The following is a 23,393-nucleotide window of genomic DNA, read 5'->3' on the forward strand; positions in this document are numbered from 1 at the left end:
ATCAAAAAAAAAAAAAAAAAAAAAAGCAGTTTAAATAATATCAAAGTTAAGGCTTGCAATGTCAATTAAATAAATTTTTGTACTCATACTAAATAATATAATTAAGCTGAATATGAAGTGAACATAAGTTTACGATTCAAAATTATTTACTATGTTTACATGCTTAGTGATCTCTGTGGAGTCTTACCTGAAAGACGGTCATGATGGCAGCCGGAAACGTGTCAAAATTAGTAGGAGTGTAATCTTCAAAGATGAACCTTTGCAAGAGAAAGAAGTGTTTCAATGGCTTTAGTTAAAATGACATTTGTGTTTGTTATTTTATACTTATGAGCATCCATATTGATGCAGATTGCGTAAGTAACCATTTGTTATAGCTTGAAGCACAGACACATCGCTCTGGTGAGCCAGTGGCAATTTGCATCTGTGTATGTTAAAGCTATGCAGTTTCACTAGTCAACTATTCAGCGGGTCAGAATGTACCTTATAGAAATCTCTCACAATATGTCATGCAGCATCAGTGTCTTTGCTGTTTCTGGCAGGTCCAATGGTGCACTGATGAAAAGTGTGTGAGCGGAGAGAATGTCCACATAACTGAAATGATGTAGGTGGGAAACAAAAGTGTGCATTTCTTCATTGACAGAAGCATGCTGCTTGCATTGTCATGTAAGATAATGTTTCATATTTCTGCATGCATGCAGTGTGGTTCGCTTATAATTAGGGGTGCGCCGATCCGATATTCAGTATCGGTATCGCTCCGATACTGGCATTTTCTGCCGGATCGGGGTATCGGTCAGACGAGACCGAGTCATTAGTTTTTAGTCATTGCTCAAGTTATGTAATCAACTAGTTAACACAGTGTGTGAAAATTGTGAGGTGTTAGAGTAGGTAGGTTGGTCTCGAGGCTTCATTTAAATTCATTTGTTTTCCTTCAAAGTCTTTTGAACTGTATATTTGAATAAATTGTTGTAACATTTTGTTTTCACATTTGAGTACAGTATATTTTTATGTTTGTCTGTAAGAATGACTCTCTCACGTTCTCACCTTCCACCAAACAGCTGCATTCCAAGTAAAGCGAAGACTACGATAAACAGGAAGAGGAGGAAGAGCAAACTGATGATCGACTTCATGGAGCTCATGAGGGAAACCACCAAGTTCCGTAAGGATGTCCAGTACCTGATCAAACATAGAGAATATCACACGTTTCTTTACACTGCCATTATTTGACCATACAGTACACTACTGTTAAAGTGTCTCACAAGATTCTCACAAGAGCCTGATTGTTTAAACGCAATTACATGTGAAAATGAATTGAATGCCAACCGTCCAGTATAATATGGAATTATCACATATTCAAGAGAATAAATTAAATAAAATGAATTTGTCCTATATTTCAGCATTTCATCATATTTGTGTCCGAGTCTTACGATTTACAACAAAATAAATTAATTATGAATGCATTTTTTAAACAACCTCTGTTGATAAATCAAATAAAAAAAATAATGTGAATATTTTTTTCAAACTGACAAATAAATAGGCATTATTTATGTTTGAAACTGTAGTTAAAATTTAACAATAACAAAATAAATTGATACATTCTTTTTAAATTGAGCATTTATGTTGCTTTTACACATTGCTTTTCATTATGCATTTGCTATTTAATTTAAATAATGCCTTTGGACAGTTCACACATAAGCAGCAAGAACTTATGACTGGATTTTAACGTGCTTCTCATAGTACCAATTATACTTTTATACCGGTGTTGTAGTTGAGAGAGAATGTTGCAGACACTATTTATATGCCTGCTGATGTCTTTAGATGTAGTTTAATGTGAATATTTGCATTTGCTGGTGGCTAGCATGCAAAAAAAATTCCTTGAAAGAATGCCAAGATACTACTTGGACAAATGTTATAAACTTACTTTGTTATCTTAAAGATTCGTAGCAGACGTAAAGCTCTGAGGACACTGATGCCAAAAGACTCTCCAGGCCTGAAGAATCCCCAAACCACTTCAAAAATACTACCCACAATCACCTGCACAAAACACAACATCATGCTTTTATTAGGTTTCATCAGACTTATGGTTCGCAGGATTTTATTTATTTATTTATTTTTACTGGAAAATGCTCTGGTTTAACCCTTGTGTTGTTAGGAACATTTTTGTCTTTTTCATTTTCTTCTTTCTTCTATCTTTTTAAAATTGCAAACAGCATCATTCTGGCCAAAAACAAGCATTTTTATACATTAAATACAGTGGCATTATGTAAACAAACCCACGTTTAAAGGGTATAAACCTGAAACCCAATACATTTTTGGTAGTTATGATCAGGGCTGATCATAAAAATCTATGTCATTGTGTATAATATTTATAATATTATAATATATCATATTTTTATGACAGTTTTCTCACACACCTTTTTGTCCTCTAAGGACCTCCATGTAACTTTTTTAAATTGAAGCACATAACTTAAACACCTACAGTAACACTTAAAACGTGAAGTCTAAAAGATTCACTCACCCCACAATCAAAGCAGTTAAAGGATGAATGGAAGTAGAGACGGAAACCAAGGCCATACATTTTCAGAAACATCTCAGCAAGAAAAAGTCCAAGAAACACGAACTCTGCGTAGTCTGAAAACCGTAAAAATCATTTAAGAGTCAAAACATTTCTGAAGAGGTAAACACTTACTGTAGGCTGGGTTTTTGAAGTATTAATACCATGTCTACTCAGGCAGCGAGCACCAAAACTACATTGCTCCCATTAAAATCAATGAAACTCCATGACAGTTCTGGTGGGTTTTGTTATACAAATAGGTATTTGTTTTTAGTCATTATTTGAGATTTTTAAAATACAGCATTTGACCTTAGGTACATCCTTGTTGTCATTCATAAAACATGCATATGGTGTCAACTCAGACAAAGGTATCTGCTTGTCTTTTGAAATAAAAATGCAGGGACACTGACAGCTTAAGCTTTCGTGACAACACCACCTGCCTTGATCTACAGAGTGCTGGATGTCCTGTTGTGCCGTATGGAGTAATTTCAGCAACTCTTAGACCTGCAGGGACCATTAAGTGAATGTCCGTCATCAATACACAGAACGTTTCTGACATGTGGAGCAGCAGAGTGGGGCATTTTTCTGTCTTGACAGGCCTATTTTTGTGTATTCGTTTTATTAGCAGCAGTTTCACTGGAGAACATAATGTTGCCCTGAAGTGCTTCTGCTAGTTGCAGCATGTCTCCTAATAAAATGTGCTTTTCAGAGCTGCAAGCAGTGCTGCAGATGTTTTTATCAGAACCAACATTCAGACGATGCTTTGAGGAGTTTGTGATCAGACTGAAAGCTAACTTGAGCACCATAGATCAGGGCTGTCCAATCCCCAGTGGAGCAGAGTTAAACCAAAGCCACTGGAAGGCAAGCCTGCAACCTTCAGCCAATAATTAGACGTTAATTGCAATGATATTATCACTGCCATTTGCCTTATGTTGATATAATGTATTTTAATGAATAAAGGACATGAATAATTAAAAATATTTTATTATATTGTATGTTGGTTAATGAAAACAAAAATATGTTCTTTCTACGGCTTCCAGATTTCAACAAATAAATTACATTTTTAGTGACTAGTATTAGTGTTATGCATGTCCAATGACGATGCTGTTAGTTGGTTAGTTAGTTTGTTTATTTATTTGTGAACAGAATAAAACCAAATCTTAAATTGTGGCTTTATGTACAATGCAGTGACCAGTAAGAGACCAGCAATTCGCACTCTTTTTTACTGTGCAACAGGGTTGCCAGGTCTGTGTAACCAAACTAGACCAATTGCTACTCAAAACGAGCACGATCATGGCCAAAACTCATTTTCCCAAAAAATCAAAAACACTCCAAAATCTTGTTCCGGGGGTCCTCCTTGGTCGAAATGGTTCAACCCTCCAACCCTAACTAAACACCAACTAATCAAGGGCTAGTTAGACTCACTAGATATATCTAGGCAAGTGTGTTGGAGCTGGTTGGAACTAAAATCTGCATGACGTTGGTCCTCCAGGAACAGGATTGGACACCCCTCTCCTAAAGGCAAACACTATTGCTAAACAGCACTTATTCTTTCATTCTGGGTAACAGATGGTGCTCCAGTTATATACACCATGAGCTGTTTGACTTGCATTAGACAAACCCTGAGGCCGTCTACTGATCATTTTCTGAACTATTTTCAAACAATGAATATGATTAGCAAACCGAATGATCCCGGTCTAATGCATCTGGTAAAATGCAACCCTAAGGGCCAGATTTACTAACAGCTTGTGCCAGCGCAAACCCTCTTTTGATGTAAAAAAAAAAACAGCACGCAGTGAAAAAGCAGTTATTTTTGGCGGCTGACCTTATTGCATATGCATTTGTAGGAGTTTCCCTTTCAGATGCAAAATTTATGGTAGGAGAGTATTTAAACTACTGATCATTTTCTGAACTCTCCACAAAACTTATTTTCAAACAATGAATATGATTAGCAAACCGAATGATCCCGGTCTAATGCATCTGGTAAAATGCAACCCTAAGGGCCAGATTTACTAACAGCTTGTGCCAGCGCAAACCCTCTTTTGATGTAAAAAAAAAAACAGCATGCAGTGCAAAAGCAGTTATTTTTGGCGGCTGACCTTATTGCATATGCATTTGTAGGAGTTTCCCTTTCAGATGCAAAATTTATGGTAGGAGAGTATTTAAATGAATCATGCAATGTTACTAAGGTCTTGCAGCAGACAATTTATTTTGGTATTTGCACCATTGTTTATCACCCCCCAAAAAATCATGTCTTAACCCATGCTCTTGGTAGACTGGATTGGTCATCATCGAAATGTGCTGGCTGTGTCGGTGTTCTTTTTATTTGCAAATTGTCAGTAAATCACCCACACAATTTTACACTTTTCACTTTTATGGGTTTGTGCTCTCATGTGCCCTGTTTAGAAAATCTGGCCCTAAGATGCTAAAAGGAACGGTTGGGAATATTTTCTAAATGTCAGCTTTGGTTTCTACCAGTTATTCCAGTTTCCCTCAGTCCAAAGGCATTTGGGTCTGGTTACTCGGAGATGTTAAAATTGCCTGAAGGTGTTAGTGAGAGTGTAAATTTGTGAGTATGTATTAGTTTCAAGGTGTTTCCCGTGTTGAGATGAGCTCCAGCACTCCCCTGTGACCCTATAAAGAATAAAGTATAATATATACGGGCATAGCTGTTTTGGAGAAGACAAGTGTCTTTCAGGTAGGATGGGGCATGTGCATAGGGGTAAGGAACAGGGAGATGATCTGTTTAAGTAGCTTGAAAGCCCAGGAAAAACTGTTCCTTAGGCTTGCTGTCTCCTCCTGATGGTTGTAGAGGGAACAGACCAGGGGCGGATGCTGTCCTTCAAAATGTGTGTAGTTTCTTTGGGCGCAGAGTGAATGCCTCGATCTGCTGATGCGTTGTGCAGTCTATGACATCGGCTGTAATGTATTTCGGTTCAGTTGTCAAACAGTATAACAGGTTCTTCCCATGACACATCTGTAGAAGTTTGTGAGGATGAGTGTGTTCATGTCTTTCTGAGTCTCTTGAAGAAGTGCAGTCAATGTTGGTCCTTTTTTACCAAAATGGGGGTGTTCTAGGTGAGGTCTTCTCTGTTACAGGCATACTCCACCCAAAAATGGAAATTCTCAGATGTGCTGTATATGACTTTCTTTCTTCAGATGAAAAAGAATCCATCTCTGTGAGTCCATATGCTGCAAGTGTATGGGATGCCCAAAGTTGACATCACACATAAAACATCACAAAGTAAACATGATGGTAATTCATACAACCTCAGTTAATTAATCAATTTACGTCAAGTATCAACCTAGTACAGTTGGCCGGAAGCTATGGTTCATAGTTAAAAGGTTTAAAGTCTTCTTTTCCGTTCAGAAAATACTGATTTGTCAGCTGGGGTTGTATGGATTACCGTTTTGTTCACTTTGTGTGGTATTTGAAGCGTCCACTTTGGAGGTGAGTAATGATGAGAGAATTTTCATTTTTGGGTGAAGTATCCATTTTACCTCTTTACCTCAACATCACCTTGGAAAAACAATAATCTCTTTGGTTTCAATGAAATTTAGAGCCAGATTGTTGTCCTTGCACCACAGCTAAAGGTCTCTCACCTCATGTCTGCATGCTGTCTTGAAGTTGTGTGAAACAACACTGCCACCACTTTGTTGACTGAGATGTCAATATCCAAGAGATCCTTGACTCTCTGTCTATACATACGCTTGCATTTTATTATTTTGTTTTGTCACCAGATATGTAAAAAACTGCAAAATGTGTCTCAAGTAAGGAGTCAAGCAAGGAACCTGCGCATTTATCCATAGTTTTCAGTTGAGTAATATGGTTAGAGTGGGGCAATAACATCATCTACACATCTGTTAATGTTACAATGGGTCATACTCCTCAACAAACAGTGGTGAGGCTGCTGCACACTTTGATGGATGTCATGACTAATTCTGTGGCTGATACGCATGGATCTGCAGTGTGGAAAAGAGGACAGAGTGGGGGTGGAGAAATGCTCTGAACATTGTTCTCATAAGTTGATGTAGATTTGACCAACGATGCCCGAAGTTGGGATAAAGACATGCTATGGGGGCGAGAGCTGAGTCCAAATCATTAGTGCTCATTCTGCTAGATGTATCTGCTGCTTATGTCACTGTGAATCATCAGATCCTCCTGTCAAATCAACTGGTCACTGGTGTTCCTCAGGGATCAGTTCTTGGACCCCTCCTCTTCTCTATATACACTACATCACTGGGACCCATCATACAGGCAACATGGTTTTTCCTATCATTGCTATGCTGATGACACACAGCTTTATTCTGGAGGTCATAATATTAATAGGGAAAAAATGGTTGTAGCAACACAAATTAGCATGTTTGTATAGCTCAGGAGTGGCCGCTGTGTCCAAGCATTACCAGATGTTTATGCATTATTTGAATGCATTATTATTATCAACATCTTCCTACACTAACCTGATGCAAATCTGAAAACAAATGCAACTTAAGATATTTGATCAACAAAACCCCAAAACCTCATCTACACCTGAAAGTAATATGAATGATAAAATTAGTAAAACTGCTTGCACAGACTTCAGATTTAATGCCAATAAATTCATACCATTTATGAATTATTATAATGATTATTACTATTAGTACAGCAGTAGTATTGGGGTGAATGAGATACTTACACTGAATAATAGTGAGCCATTCCGGTTGGTTGTGATGAACGATGGAAACACAGATGGTGTTGAGCGCCACCAGACTGAGGACTATCCAATAGAAGCTGTCGGTTTTAACCATGCGACGAATAGATATCCGCAACATGCGTTCCTTGCGCCGCATGTAAGCAGCCGGCCCTCGTCTCGCTGTCCGTATACCAACCCTCGGGCGGGGGCCACCTGACACCCCAAAAAAATATTCGATATATCCATAGTCTCACAGAATGTCATTAGAAATTTAATCTTTGTTTCCTATTAGAAAGTCAGCGGAGTTATTTCAAAAGCCTGAAAGATGGAGATGAGTTTATGGAATGTGTGTTGACAGTGGTTGTTTCCTTCCTTTCAGACAAATTGTTAAGATGACACATTTTGAATTGTATCTCAAACATAAAAAAGATTACACAGTGTAAAACATGTCAAGTCTTAATGTGGATGAAAACAAAGAGGTGGCATTTATATTTTACTCACCAACTGTAGAGACTTCAGAATATTTCTCCTCCCCTGGTCCTCGACGCCTTGCATTTTTCTTGCTGGTGGCCCGTTTCAAAACTAAAAATGAAAAGCGTTAAATGGCACCACTTGTTGGCCTTATGTTTCTTATTATAAAGGTTTAGTAGTTAGGAGAATATACAAATATGCTGTTACTGTCTGGAAGTATTTGTTGTAGCTGCTATTACCCAGCTAACAAGGAACATTCTCACAACTTTCTTTAATGTTTTTAAAAGCTATATATGATGTTATTTGTACCTGATGAATGTTATAAGAAACATTATTGTAACCCTTAAATAATGTTACAATCATAACAATAAAACTGGACATTTTAAATTCTTAGAATATTTAAAATAATTAAATTGTGCTATATTTTGGGTAAAATCATTGTAGTAGAATGTTGTAAGAAAACTTTTTTTAAAAATTAAAAACTGGACATTTCAACATTTTAGAAACAATGTTTGCACCACATTTGTATAACCTAAATTTGTTTTGTAGGTATAGTCTCACAACTGCAAAAATTAATTTCTAACCTATGAACACATTTTCAAAATTATTTTCTGAAAACAGGTAATCTATGTTTATAGGCTCAGCCTAGAAGAAGATCATTTTATGCTATCTTTAACTCTTCCCCAGGTTATAAATATACGATTATTAATAGCATAATAATCAACAACAGCAGTCCTTAAATCTGATTTTTTTTTTTACATTTTTAATTTCACATAAAAGTCTTGCATTTTAGTAACACAATTATTTGTACTATCAAAATGAAATTCATACCATCTAACGCTGATCTCCCAGAATTCTTGTTTTCTTCTGCAAGCATTACTTCCTCTTTGAGAGAGAGAGAGAGAGAGAGAGAGAGAGAGAGAGAATTTATATAATATATTAACAATGAATATAATTAACTCAACATTAATTAAATCAATTATTGGTTTATTCACTTTGGTTTGTGAAAAAAATGACAATTTGTAGGCCCCTTAAAAGTGATCTGCTGTACTGTAGAAGCATCAACTATTCTGAGCACAGACAGGCACATATACAAACACTCCAGTCAGTGAGTCAGTGTCACCTTTCCGTTGACCCTTCACTGCGTGGGAGAATGAGCAGCTTCACAAACTCATGTTCACCTGAATGTTGTGCTCAGGTGGTGGGTGGCAGGGTGAAATGTGAAAAGAGTAGTGTAGGTGTAGTACACAATCAGAGCACAGTCTGTCACTGAACCTGGGTAAAGACAGTGAAACTTCGCTAGCCTGGCTGAAATTACTGAGCCAAAAAATGATTTAAAAAAGCCAAAGATTACAAACAATATTGCATTTTAAAACAAGCACCTAATACCACAGCAGTGGACTGTAGATACTTTGGCATAGCAGCAGTGCAAGTTTGAGCATTCAGCAAAATCAAGCATCACAAATGAAGAGGATTTTGTGTGTTTCTACAAGCTCCTGTCACATGTAAGGTGTTACGTCAGCAGATATTACCGCATCAACGGCCTAAAAATCACTTGATGTCTTCTTTCCTCTTCTCTCAAGAGCACTTTTGCCACTTGTCATCATCCACCCTTCTCTGAAAACTCGTCAGCAGTTCATTATTGACCAGTGAAAGCCTTCTGTATTTTTCAAGGTATTTCAATTAACCAAATTATTTAAAGGAACAGTTCACCCAAAACTGAACATTTTCTGAAAATGCTCTCACCCTCGGGTCATCCAAGATTAGGATGAGTTTGTTTCTTCATCAGGTTTGGAGAAATGTAGCATTGCATCAGTGTCTCAGCAATGGATGCTCTGCAGTGAATGGGTGCCGTCAGAATGAGAGTCCAAACAGCTGATAAAAACATCACAATAATCCACACCACTCCAGTCCATAAATTAATGTCTTGAGAAGACAAAAGCTGTGTGTTTGTAAAAAACAAATCTATCATTAAGACATTTTTTTACTTCAAACCTTTGCTTCCGGTTAAAATATGACTCCATAATCCATAATAACGCTTCCTGCAGTGAAACAGTCCATCTCCTGTTGTCTCTCACATCACAATCCAGCCTCATATTTGTTTAGAGCTGTTTTGGCTTGTAAACGGTGCTTGATCTGTACAGATTTCTCTCCTGATTCAGACCAGAACACCTTTTCACTGGAGGAAGTGTTATTATGGACCCATAATTTAGTTAAAAACGTCTTAATGCTGGATTTGTTTCAGCTTTTGTCTTCTCCAGATGTTAACTGATGGACTGGAGTGGTGTGGATTACTTGTGGATTATTGTGATGTTTTTATCAGCTGTTTGGACTCTCATTCTGACGGCACCCATTCACTGCAGAGCATCCATTGCTGAGACACTGATGCAATGCTACATTTCTACAAATCTGATGAAGAAACAAACTCATCCTAATCTTGGATGACCCGAGGGTGTGTAAACTTTCAGCAAATTTTCATTTTTGGGTGAACTACTCCTTTAAAAGAGTCATTCAATGCCAGGAACTGCAGGCTTGTTTCTCACCCCTGACGTTCAATACACAACATCTGACAAAAAATGTGATAAACACACAAACGGCATGCTAAAAACAACAAGACTGATCAACATGAACGACAAAAGACTAATAAACCAGTGCGAACACTAGAATGCATGCAAGAGCAACATGCATCCTTCATAACAATCTCCAAGATACATCTATAAACATTTTATTGCTCTATTCTTAACAACAACCACAAATTGTACAGTTGTACAAATATTTTGCAAACACAGACCAAGTCCCCAAATCCAGAAAGCATTGAAAAATGCCAAATCTGAACATAAGTAGCATAACCAGTAATATTTTAGATTAAAATGAATGCCAGTACCTGCTCGGTCTATCCAGGCCCGGTAGCCGTTGAGTTCGCGCTCCACCTGTTGCTGGCGTCTGAGCTTCATGAAGGCACGTCTGTTCTCCACCCTTTCTCTCTCTTTAGCAAACTCTCTAGAGATAGATTTAGGATATGACACACATGCACATAATAATTCAATAAACGATCAATAGAATGGACATAATTTAAGTGCTTTTCAGGTTTTGACCTTAAAGGTGTGATCAACCGAGAAACGCTGTGGAGGCAAGAGCAGCTACAGTAATCAATCCCTAGTGAACCAGTCACCCAGAGAGTGCGCTTGTCAACCCACCCACCACTGCACACTCACCACAAGGCAATAATTCTCTCATTCAGTCAATTCTTCAAAATAAGCATTCGTTTTTACAAATCAAACCTTGAAATTATTGGATGAACATAAGATTAAAAATCAGTTGAAAAATCTGTACGTGCTTTTGGGGACTGGAGCCTTCAAGATTTGCAAAAGCACCAAATAAATATGTGACCCTGCAGGACAAAAGCAGTCTTAAGTCGCTGGGGTATATTTGTAGCAATAGCCAAAAATACATTGTATGGGTCAAAATTACAGATTTTTCTTTTATGCCAAAAATCATTAGGATATTAAGGACAGATCATGTTCCATGAAGATATTTTGTAAATGTCCTACTGAATATATATGAAAACTTAATTTTTGATTAGTAATATGCATTGCTAAGAACTTCATTTGAACAACTTTAAAGATGATTTTCTCAGTATTTAGATTTTTTTGCACCCTCAGATTCCAGATTTTCATATAGTTGTATCTCGGCCAAATATTGTCCGATCCTAACAAACCATACATCAATGGAAAGCTTATTTATTTTGCTTTTAGATGATGTATAAATTTCAATTTCCAAAAATTGACCCTTATGACTGGTTTTGTGCTCCAGGGTCACATATCTTAAAAGTATAATCAGGGTTTCTGCAGGATTTATAAAGGTACATTTAAGACTTTTTAAAGATCAATTAAAGAAAAAAAAAAAGGTTTTAGATTTAGTTAACTATAATAACCCTGCTTTCAACAGATCTGCTTTGCTTTTTTATTGATTTCACAAAAAGTAAATATATAATTTTAAAAATAGCTTAACCAGAATATGGAAATAACTTTTACGCTACCTTCTAATGCAAAAAAAAAAAAAAAAAAATTATGTTTCCTCAACATAAGAATGAATGACTCAATGAATGAATGAATGATGCATTTATATAGTGCTTTATTGAAACATAAGAAATCATGTTTTCTGAGAAACAGATCAAAATGCAGTAAGTTTCTAAACAGATATCTGCCAATGGGCTCAGAAAAATCTACTTAATTCAAAGTGGAAAAGTTTTCATGCCCCACTGAGAGATAAACTCACTTTATTTTGTTCACTTTCAATGGATGTTTAGATATTAGTTTTGGAAAACAAGAAAAACAAAATAGTGAGGAGGATACTAATTTCTGCAGTGTTTGCAACATTTAATGCCATGACTATGAACTTAAGACTTTTTGCTCCGATTTAATATGCATTGAGCATGAATAATGACAATTTTGATAAAATATTAGTGAAATTCTTACCCAGAAAGGACACCCAAAACAAGGTTGAGCACAAAAAACGAGCCGATAATAATGAGAGGAATGAAATAAATCCAATTCCATGTGGGCCCCAAAGCATCATTAGTCTGTGGAGAAACAACAGCAATCAATGCATAAAGTAAAGCTTATGTTTATAGTTTATGTTTGTTCATTACAGTGTATAGTGTAGAATAGTTTATTTTTTTAAATTATAGTAATTATAGCTTGTTAATATATAGTGTTATCATTTACTCACCCTCAAGTTGTTCCAAACCTGTATGAGTTTCTTTCTTCTGCTGAACGCAAAAGAAGATATTCTGAAGTATGTTGGCAACCAAACAGTTGACGGTAGCCATTGACTTCCATAGTATGGAAAAAAAAACACTATGGAAGCCGATAGGGACTAGAATCTGTTTGGTTACCCAAATTCTATAAAATACCTTCTTTTGTGTTCAACAGAACTCATACAGGTTCTTATAGAAGTCCTTTATCCTTTATCAATAAGTCAAAGCAGCAGCCTTGTCATATTTCGCAAAGGTATTCAGTTAAAGACAACATATTGTTATATTTATTTATAATTCACTGCATTTTAGTAAATAACTTCATATGTTTGGTCGGCATATGTTAATAAAGACAAACGATGAGTATCAATGAGTTTTAATGTAAATATTATCCAGTCAGTCAACTATAGAACTGACTTTTTTTTAAATGTTACTGCTGTAGGAACTCACATTGTACAGGACGGCAGTCCATCCCTCCATAGTGATGCACTGAAATACTGTTAGCACTGCAAACAAGATGTTGTCAAACTGAGTGATGCCATCATTGGGCCCAATCCAGCTGCCACTGCAGGTGTATTTCTCAGGACACTTCCTCACGCCACACGCAAACTCCACCTCAGACGAGTCCACCGTCTCGTTTTCTGAGGAACAGCAATATTATATGATGCATTCAGTGAGTACACTTATATAACAACTCATACAGGTTCTTATAGAAGTCCTTTATCCTTTATCAATAAGTCAAAGCAGCAGCCTTGTCATATTTCGCAAAGGTATTCAGTTAAAGACAACATATTGTCATATTTATTTATAATTCACTGCATTTTAGTAAATAACTTCATATGTTTGGTCGGTATATGTTAATAAAGACAAACGATGAGTATCAATGAGTTTTAATGTAAATATTATCCAGTCAGTCAACTATAGAACTGACTTTTTTTTAAATGTTACTGCTGTAGGAACTCACATTGTACAGGACGGCAGTCCATCCCTCCATAGTGATGCACTGAAATACTGTTAGCACTGCAAACAAGATGTTGTCAAACTGAGTGATGCCATCATTGGGCCCAATCCAGCTGCCACTGCAGGTGTATTTCTCAGGACACTTCCTCACGCCACACGCAAACTCCACCTCAGACGAGTCCACCGTCTCGTTTTCTGAAAGAACAGCAAAGTTACATGATGCATTCAGCGACTACACTAATATAACACATGCAATGATTGTAAACATGTTTTGACTGCCATCGTTTTGATAAACAGTATAATTTTTTTTTTTTTTATCAAACGTGAATACGGGATATTTGTGATGCTTGCTTTACATTAAAATCATCAGTTAGTTGCAACAAATACGTGCCTCTACCTACATTTGTGCAAAACTCAAAAACACACGAATCGCTGCAGTTTCCAGTCAAAATGAACTCTAGGGGCAGTAAAACTGCGACAACTCCACCTCAGACGAGTCCACCGTCTCGTTTTCTGAGGAACAGCAAAGTTACATGATGCATTCAGCGACTACACTAATATAACACATGCAATGATTGTAAACATGTTTTGACTGCCATCGTTTTGATAAACAGTATAATTTTTTTTTTTATCAAACGTGAATACGGGATATTTGTGATGCTTGATTTACATTAAAATCATCAGTTAGTTGCAACAAATACGTGCCTCTACCTACATTTGTGCAAAACTCAAAAACACAGTTTCCAGTCAAAATGAACTCTAGGGGCAGTAAAACTGCGACAACTTTTATTCCTTTTCACACAAAGTATGATATGCAGGTCCACAGTTTCGATTAATAAAGCCTCATTTTCGCATAATTACTTGAGGAATACTATGTTATGAACTCAAAACTATTTTAACATGCTGCGAGATTTGAAAACTGATACTTTTGAACGTTGTCGTCACATATCCAGCTTTATGTGCATGAGTTTTCTAGTTCAGTAGGTTTGTTCGGTAGCTCACGCGATACGGCGTTGCACTTGAGTGATGAAGAGCTCCAGTACGAACCCCGTGAAACTACGATTCGACAAAACAGCTCAAATCCGCATAAGGAAGTTAAAATAGCACGGTTGCATCAGCGAATGTGTTTTTATATCACTTTTGCATTTGTTAACACTATCGGGTAGGTTTAGGGTTGGGTTTGGTGTAGGGGATATTTCCAACACGATAGAGCATTAACTTTTAGCGACAGTCCCCGGATATTTGAATTCTGAACCGCCGCAATACGTACCTGAAGAAACGTAATACAAACACAGCAATTCGTGCCTATATCAACGTCACAAAAACGTGCCAGGGTCACGTATTGAACCCGCGTTTTAGTGCCACTCACTGGAGGTTTCACTTTGAAACTGCCGTGAAACGTGCAGTAAGGTACGTAATAATGGTGCTGCAGAAATGTATTTAGAGGCACTTATTTCGAATGAGCCTGGGTTGGTTAGTGATCCTCCTCGTCTAAAGTGGTGGTGTCTGCGATGACAGACTTCATTTAGCTTCTCAATTGTAAGGCTGCATCTGAGTGATTGTACATTCCTTCTGAGGCTTCTAGAGTCCTCAGGAGCATTAAGCACTAGAATATCCACTAACAGGGAACATTCTCAGAACTTTGGTGATGAACATTCTTCCAGTAACGTTAATAGATTGTTCATTTAAAAAAAAAAAAAAATAGAATGTTTGTTTCGAGTTATCTGGTCTTTAATAATGTTCTCAAAATGTTAGTACAAAAACATTATTTGGAACTTTTTCTGAAAAGTTTTAGTTGGGCGTTCATCTAACGCTTTTTGAAATGTTGCTACTTGTTTCAGAATGCAAAGAGAACATTCAAAAGTAACATTCCCATAATGTTTGCAAAATAACAAAACGGAATGTTTCCTTAACATTCAAATAATTAAGAAAAAAATAGTATTCTGAAAACTTTCAGAAATAACATTTTCATAACTTAATGGAAATGTTGGCATAAAAACATTATACATTGTTCAAGGATTTTTTTTTTTTTCTGAAACGTTTTAGTTTAGTAACTTTTTTTTTTTTTTTAAATGTTACTACTTATTTCAGAAGAACATTTAAAAGTAATATTCCCATGTTTGCAAAATGATTAAATGTTTTCTTAATGTTTTTATATAGCCAAAAATGTATTTATATAAATTGATATAAATGTATTATTTTTGGACATTCAGAGAACATTCAGAAATAACTTAATATGAATGTTAGCACAAAAACATTATTGTTCATGGGATTTTTTCTTAAATGTTTTAGTTTTTGTAACATTTAAAAAAAAAAAAAAAGTTACTACTTGTTTTAAAATGTTCAGAGAACTTCCAAAAGTAGCATTCCCATAAAGTTTGCAAAATGATCAAATGTTCTCTTAATATTTGAATATAACCAACAAAAAAATAAGTTTTGAAAAACTTTAAACATTGTTCATGGAACTTTTTTTCTGAAATGTTTTAGTTCACCTAACATTTTTTAAATGTTACTTTTTTCAGAATGTTCAGAGAACATACAAAAGTAATGTTCTCGTAATGTTTGCAAAATGATCAAATGCAATATTTCCTTAACATTTGTATAACCAAGAAAAAAAAAAGCCCCATCATAAATGTTTCCGCCCCCACAGTCACGGTGTGAAAATACTTTTAAAAATGATTTTGGGAAGCAATGCAGTACAGTGAATAACAACCATCTGTGGTCTCACAGTGCTTTATGTGATTAACTTACAACAAAACAAAAGCAAACACACGCCTTTTTGTCTTGCATTTCATAATGAAATTGGACGAGCTCAGTGCCGACTCGTTTTCTGGAAATTCTTTTCATAATTATATGCTACGGACTGTGGGTGATTGGAGGACACACTTGATGAATGATCAAAATATGTTGAACGAACGGCGCAAAATGAAGGCTGCCTTCCAAGGATCCTTCAACCCGAGACCGCCTTCGATGCAGTCTTACTAGGACGCAGCCTTCAGATCGAGAAACACCCTAGATTTCACCTCAGCCACAGTGTCATTGATGGCAATTCATAAGATTCATAAAATAAGATTACTAATAAAATTAGATGTTGTATCTACTCTGGTTCTTTTTGGGAGTGTAAAATAGATCCACAGTATGTATTTCTTTGTCTGCTGCCTTTGATATCACAGAGAGAAGCTTGGGACTGTGGTACTGTCAGCCAATCATATTTGTCAAGATATGATTTTCCAGTGGCGTTCGAATGATAAATCACATGGCATTTTGGCTCACGTGATTGGCTTAGAAAACTTGGCAGCAGAACTGAGCACCCAGGATCAAAGATGGCAGAATCGAATTGCATATGGCATGGCAGCTCCAGTATACTGCAGCATTCCCGTTTCATTTGAGTTAAAGGCTGAAAAGATTCTCCATACCGAGTATATCTGGAGAGGGCAGGCAAGTGTGGTGTAATTTGCCACTGTAAAACTCCAGACCGATGATAGCGAACATCAGGATGGCGAAGAACAGCAGAAGGCCGATCTGCAGCAGTGGCACCATCGCTTTGATAATGGACTTCAGAACTATCTGTAAACCTGGAGGAATTCATCTGGATTAGTGCAAGTACTTCTGGCCAATACTTTAAATACTAAAGACTGCGTGTCATATGTGACAAAATGATTTTAAATAATGGTGGATAAATAATGAGATGAGTTACTTACTAGGGATACCGGAGACTAGTTTGAGGGGTCTGAGCACACGCACAGCTCTCAGGGTCCTCAGATCCACGGGGATATTCATATGAGAACCGGCAGTGGCCAGAATCCTGCAGACAGAACGAAAAGAAAAAAAAAACACAAATGGAAATAAGGCTTCGTCCACAAAACCGTTAAAGGGACAGTTCACCCAGAAATGGAAATCCTGGCATCATTTACTCATCCTCAAGTTGTTCTAAACTTATGTATTTCTGTTGAACACAAAAGAAGATATTTTAAAGAATGTTGGGAACCAAACTGTTTCTGGTTTGGTTACCAGCATTCATCAAAACATCTTTTGTGTTCAGAATTTTCATTTGTGGGTGAACTATTCCTGTAAATGTGGCACAAATCTGATTTTTTTCTATGACACAGAAATATCTTTTCTTTTACATTTAACATGACATTTTTCAAAATTGCATGCTTGATTTAGCATCGAATTATACAATCATTCATGAATTGCGCTTTATGATGCACAGAAATTGCAAAACGCATTTATTTACAATATATTAACACATTATTTCTCAATGTTTTGAACTCTCTACACAGTGACAATAGAAGTTCAGATGTAAAAACAAAATGTGATATAATAAATTATACTTTACAAACTTCATCAACCTTAGTTAATGCTTTAGGTATAATTAACTAATGCATTTCTAGCATAAATGTATTATATGAATAAATACGGTAGTGATTATAAGGTGTTAAGATTAAATTATTATATTACATTTATAGATTATATAATTTATTTACATTACTTCTATAAAGAAAGCGATCTGATCTGAAAGGGATTTGATTTCTGCATTTTCGTCAAAACTCCCATTATAGTCAATGCCACAGTTGACACTGCTCAACGAGTCTCGTGTTTACATCATGTTTTCACTGTAATAGTTCTGATGAAAGAATGTGTGAGATTGCAGATCATTGAAAGTACTGTGTGCTCAGACTGTGTTGCAGCTCTGCAACCTCTGATGCGACGGGAGTAGGTCTAAATATAATGCTAGTGCAGAATAATCAACACTTTTCACCATTAGTTCATCTAGGCAGCAGTTATAGTAAAAATGCAAGAGTCCCAGACGTAATGCACATTTAATATGCAAAGACGTCAGCCAATCACAGCCGTGGGTGTTTACACTGAAGTCTCACAGTAGACACGCCCTTTCAACAACGATGAAATCAGAGAAAAATGACCATTTATATCTAAATTAGGACCGTGGGTTTGAAAAATAAAAAATAAAAACATACTAAGATTGCTAGTACACCTCAGGAAATATTATAAAATAATAATAATAAAAATGCATTTAATGTTCTTCCCTATTGTGAGATGTATCCAAGATAAATGGCTTTTTGAATGAGAAAAATAAATGTAGGGCGGGACGTGATTTTGTGCATCTGGAATTGACTGGATCGTTGAATTGTTCTTGTTTGCTATTGCTGGATCTCATGTGAGTTTATTGCATTTTTGTTTATTTATATTAAAGCACATGCATTAAAAGATAAAAATAAAAATAATGATGCACATGGATAAATCATTTGAAAAATCAAAACAACAACACTGCAATATTCCATAAAAAAAGAATAGTCTGTTTTGATTTTACGGTGACTTTAAATTAGCTGATACTATGGTAAGATGTCAGGGTGTTTCACACATGCTGATATGTGCTACATTTAAAAGGTCATGTGAACAACCTCACAAAAGAAATGGGAAGTGGGCACTTTGGCATCGGTGAGAGCTGTTACAGACACGATACGGTGACAAACACATTAGACAACAGCATCTGTGAACACTAAGACAATTGCTAATATTCAGGAGGAACCCAAAGTCATGAACTCAGGGATAAATCTGAACAAGAGAATATTAATTACAGTATGGAAGAGGAAAAAGGAAAAAGCGAGCGTCAGAAAGAGAGCGAGCCGTGGAGCGAGTGAGTGGGTGAGTGGATGAAAGCATTGCTCGGGGGTGTAAATGGTGTGAAAATTCAAGGTTGTGAATCTTTCTGTAGCCTCCAGAGCTGCAGCACGTCCGTACTATTGTACATCATGATTTGCATCAACAAATCCTTCATATCAGGAACAGAGAGGAGCCTGCTTCATTATGCCTTTTTATAAACATCCGCTTTTCTTACGGGAGCTTTCAATCTGTGATTCAGAGGAACTTATGTAATGCTTCCTGATCAATCAATGGACAAAGTACAAAATGTACTGCGTTTAAACCATAGGACAGTCTGTTTAATAATAACCTTCATCTAACAGAACATGTGCTTCCTTAGGCTTAACAGTGTTTTATATATTCAAGGCTTTTTCTAACTGAACCCATTTTGTTTTGTGCATGTCATAATAATCAATTATGTTTGTACCTTTGTGTCATTGCACACATTTCTATCAATCAGTGTAACATGACCAAACACTATTAATTATTTCACAATCTGATTTCTTTGTACCTGTCAGTGAAAAAGCTGCAATGCAAACATGAAATGAATATGGGCTCACCCACACATGAACACCTACACACAGCGCTGAACTGAGCTCTGAGAGCCAGTCAACGGGGAGGAAGATGGAGGAATAACATTATCAGCACTTAGTGGTGAATCATCGGCATATCTGCAGCAAATGCTTCATGTTTCACACACTGTGAAAGAAAGGCTTCATGCCGAGTCTATGCTGCGTTCTCAACATCTGAGCACACTGTACGCTCATGCAGCTTTGAAGCAGCGCACCGTTGTCCGCTTCTTCAAGACACGCAGATGAAGTCCGGCTACATTGTAAAATATTCACACTTGACGCATTATCGAATATATTATTAGGGGAAATCTGAATGACATATTCTATGAATCATTTAATCGGAATAGTCAAGACCACCCAATCCGAGACCACTACTCAAATTCATCTGAAAGATCCAAATTTGCTGCTTGAGAAATGTCTTATTTTTAATCATTAAATACAATTAGAATAAATTCATCTTTGCACTGCAGTGGCGGCACAGAAGCTGCATCTGAATCGGTACAATCATCAGTGTTGGGGGTAACGCGAGTTACGTAATCAGATTACTTTTTAAAGTAACTAACGCATTACTTGTTAATTTAAAAGGAAATAAGTGAGTTACTTTTTCAAATACGTAACGCCAGTTACTTTGTTTCCATGTGTTGAGTGACAGCTCTGGTGTTGCCATGGAGACAGAAATCAGGAGTAAGTGCAGAGCGTTGTGTGTGAACATGATCTTACTGTAGTTCTAGACTAAATATGAACACGTGTTTACTCATCTCAGATTCAGTATTCCTCAAAATCAAATGCAAACTATGCAAAATACTATACAAGCCTGCTATGATTAAATGTTAAATAAGACAAATGTCATTTATATTTTATCCCATTTTATTAACCAATATCTTTGCTACTGACCTTAGATGATCCAATTCAACCATACTAATAAGCAAAAATGACACATTTGTGTTTTATTTTTGTTATTGCGGAATAGTGTTGAGCTTTCTTCTCCTGCGTCATATTCTTCATGCGCTTCGTTCTCTACTGTACAGACATGAATTTACTTTTGCTTCAGCCTGAGGCGCATTCATTTCACTTCTGTTGTGAAAGGGTTTTTACATTTGAAAAATAAGAACTTTTTATATATCAAAAACAAACAAGCAAGCCCTGCCTAGATTTAAAAAGTAACGTAACGCATTACTTTCCATAAAAAGTAACTAATTAAAATTATTAGTTACTTTTTTAGGGAGTTTTTAGTGATTTTTAAAAGTAACTTTCCCCAACACTGACAATTACAAATGCATAAGTAATGATGTTTTAAAAAATAACTTTTGTTTATTGAATATTTGTATAAAAGTAATATCAAATTTGTGAAAACAGCTCTTTTGCTCTTGTGATATTGCTTAATTGTATCATATTTTGAAAAAATACAGATCTCATACAAGTATGTAAGTATCTAACCACAATATCTTGAATTTTGTGGGTATTTGTATTAATTTTGGTGACATTTTTGACACAATTACTCATTAATTTCTAACCCGGCATAACAGTATAAATCAGTGGTTCTCAGCCAGGGGGCCGGGGCCCACTGGGGCCTCAAGATAACTTAAAATTATTTAGAATAAGATTAAACAAGCATTAAAATAAGCTAAAACAACTACAAATTCAAAAATATTTCTTAGTATTTTGTTATTTTTCTTATCTTTCTAGTCATGCTAAGCTCTAAAATATTTTGGGTGAGTGGAGGGTGGCCTTCAAATATTGTCGAAATAAGGAGGCTTTGAAGTCAAAAATGTTGAGATCCACTGGTATAAATCAAATTATTTATTATTGTTATTTAGTTATTTATTTAATCATTGATTGCATTTGAAACAGGAAGTTTTACATCTACTCAAATTAATGATGGTTATAAATAAATCAGACAATGCACCGGCACTTTAGTGATATCCCCACAGTTGTGGTCTTCACCAGTCTTGAACTCAAGAAAGACCAAGACCGGTCTTGAGTACTACAACACTACAGTACCGCCAATACGCAACTATTGTCTCTCTATCGCCATCTGTGGCTGAAACATAAAATTGCATGTCACTTGCAGCGGACTTGTTTAAATCTCCTTTAGGTATCATGCACTTGTAAATGGTTATAGAGATAAATTGGGCATCATACACTGAAGGACTAGTAGACTTTTAAGTCATTCTGAATACAACAATCTCATGCTAAAACATGCGGTTTGTTGCTAGGAGACGCATGATAAATGAAAACAATAGCTGTGTCTCATTTAGAAGGCTGCGCCCTCCGGAATCCTCTGGAGGTCGCATCCTCTGTAGGATGCTTATACGAAGTGTCCTCAACCTAGAATTAAACGAGACGGCCTTCGTAGGACAGGCGGAAAAGGAAACAGGAAGTATCACGTTGCTATGCCAACACATTTAGAGCATCCTTGCGCTCTCACACTACTTAAATGAAGGAAAATTATTTCTAAATTTGGAAAGTAATTTGAAAAAAAAAAAATGCTTTTACTTGTTTTATTTTGTTCAATGTTTGAGGAGCTGCAGCGTACGTACAGCAGACATCTGTTAGAGAAAAAAAAGGAGGAGGATATTAAAAACAAAGTTTATCTGTTTTTACCGAGGCGATTTAAGGTAAGTTGTAAACACCACATCTGCGCTTGTGTGTACATCTGCCGGCGCCGGCATTTTTCAAATTAACAACGGTTGTTTACGGCGACGCAAAGAATTGTGGGTTATCTGTAGCAGCGAAGGATACACCTCATGCATCCTCCGAATTCCTGTGAAAGAAGGTCGCATTCGAAGGTCGCATTCGGAGTGTCCTACTTGCTTTTCTGAAATGAGACAGCTTCGATGACGTATGCAGCCTTCGAATGCGACCTCCGGAGGGCGCAGCCTTCTAATTGAGACACAGCTAATGTGTTTTAAGATCAGTTCAAAATATCAAACATGTCGTGATTCTACACAACAACAGTGTTTACTGCAGCAACAAGCTACAACCCAACCACTCCTAAGCACTCACACGTACAATTTTGGGACATGACCATATTGTCAGGATTATGGACTATTCTGTGTGTGTTTTTGCCCCTGTGACCCAGTTTCTTCCTCATGTTGATTGTGTTAATTTTATTCCAGGTGTGTCTCGTTCCTCCCCAATTATCCTGCCTTTATATGCCGTAGTGGTTCCCAAACCTGTCCTGGAGGCCCCCCTGCCCTGCACCTTTTGTATGTCTCCCTTATCTAACACACCTGATTCCACTCATCAGCTCGTTAGTAGAGACTGCAATAACTAAATTGGGTGTGTCTGATTAGGGAGACATACAAAATGTGCAGGGCAGGGGGTCCTCCAGGACAGGTTTGGGAACCACTGTCCTTTCAGTTCTTGTTGGTCGGGTCTACTTGTTGAATGTCCTCCTTGTTCTCGGTTTTCCTGTGGATTATTAAAGACTGTTATTCAAGTACTCCTCGTTTCCTCGTTCCTTGCTCCCTGAGTGAATTGTGACACACACACATATATATTTAAGTACTTTTTTTTTTTTTCTCTATTTGGAATTTTTAGTGTGAAAACACTAATCACACTATTTATACTAAAAAACAGCATAGAGTAGTGCATAAATAACCTGTGTGAACTGGGACACACATTCAGTGAAAGGCAGCTGTGGCTGCCAGAAATGCACTGTAATAAAAAAAAATAAAAAAAAAGAGAAAAGAAAATGGTAGCAGATTTTTTTTTCTCTCTCAATTTTAAAGGTTGAAATCAAC

The 23,393-nt window shown here is 36.5% G+C and overlaps 1 protein-coding gene across 1 annotated transcript in view; it reads right to left on the reverse strand.

The window, feature by feature from the left end:
- Window positions 1–23,393, reverse strand: part of LOC107705142 (voltage-dependent R-type calcium channel subunit alpha-1E-like) — an 87,365-nt gene that overhangs the window by 45,622 nt on the left and 18,350 nt on the right. Inside the window, exons 4-15 of the mRNA XM_016508296.1 lie at window positions 17,113–17,216; window positions 16,828–16,986; window positions 13,416–13,606; window positions 12,174–12,277; window positions 10,580–10,695; window positions 8,527–8,580; window positions 7,726–7,806; window positions 7,228–7,437; window positions 2,516–2,628; window positions 1,919–2,031; window positions 1,042–1,173; window positions 188–257 (exon numbers count right to left, since the gene is read on the reverse strand). Coding sequence (XP_016363782.1) covers window positions 188–257; window positions 1,042–1,173; window positions 1,919–2,031; window positions 2,516–2,628; window positions 7,228–7,437; window positions 7,726–7,806; window positions 8,527–8,580; window positions 10,580–10,695; window positions 12,174–12,277; window positions 13,416–13,606; window positions 16,828–16,986; window positions 17,113–17,216 — 1,447 coding nt within the window. The remainder of the gene's footprint in view (window positions 1–187; window positions 258–1,041; window positions 1,174–1,918; window positions 2,032–2,515; window positions 2,629–7,227; window positions 7,438–7,725; window positions 7,807–8,526; window positions 8,581–10,579; window positions 10,696–12,173; window positions 12,278–13,415; window positions 13,607–16,827; window positions 16,987–17,112; window positions 17,217–23,393) is intronic.

This window comes from Sinocyclocheilus rhinocerous, unplaced genomic scaffold (genome assembly GCF_001515625.1).
Source record: "Sinocyclocheilus rhinocerous isolate Xijiao unplaced genomic scaffold, SAMN03320098_v1.1 scaffold173, whole genome shotgun sequence".
NCBI lineage: Eukaryota > Metazoa > Chordata > Actinopteri > Cypriniformes > Cyprinidae > Sinocyclocheilus > Sinocyclocheilus rhinocerous.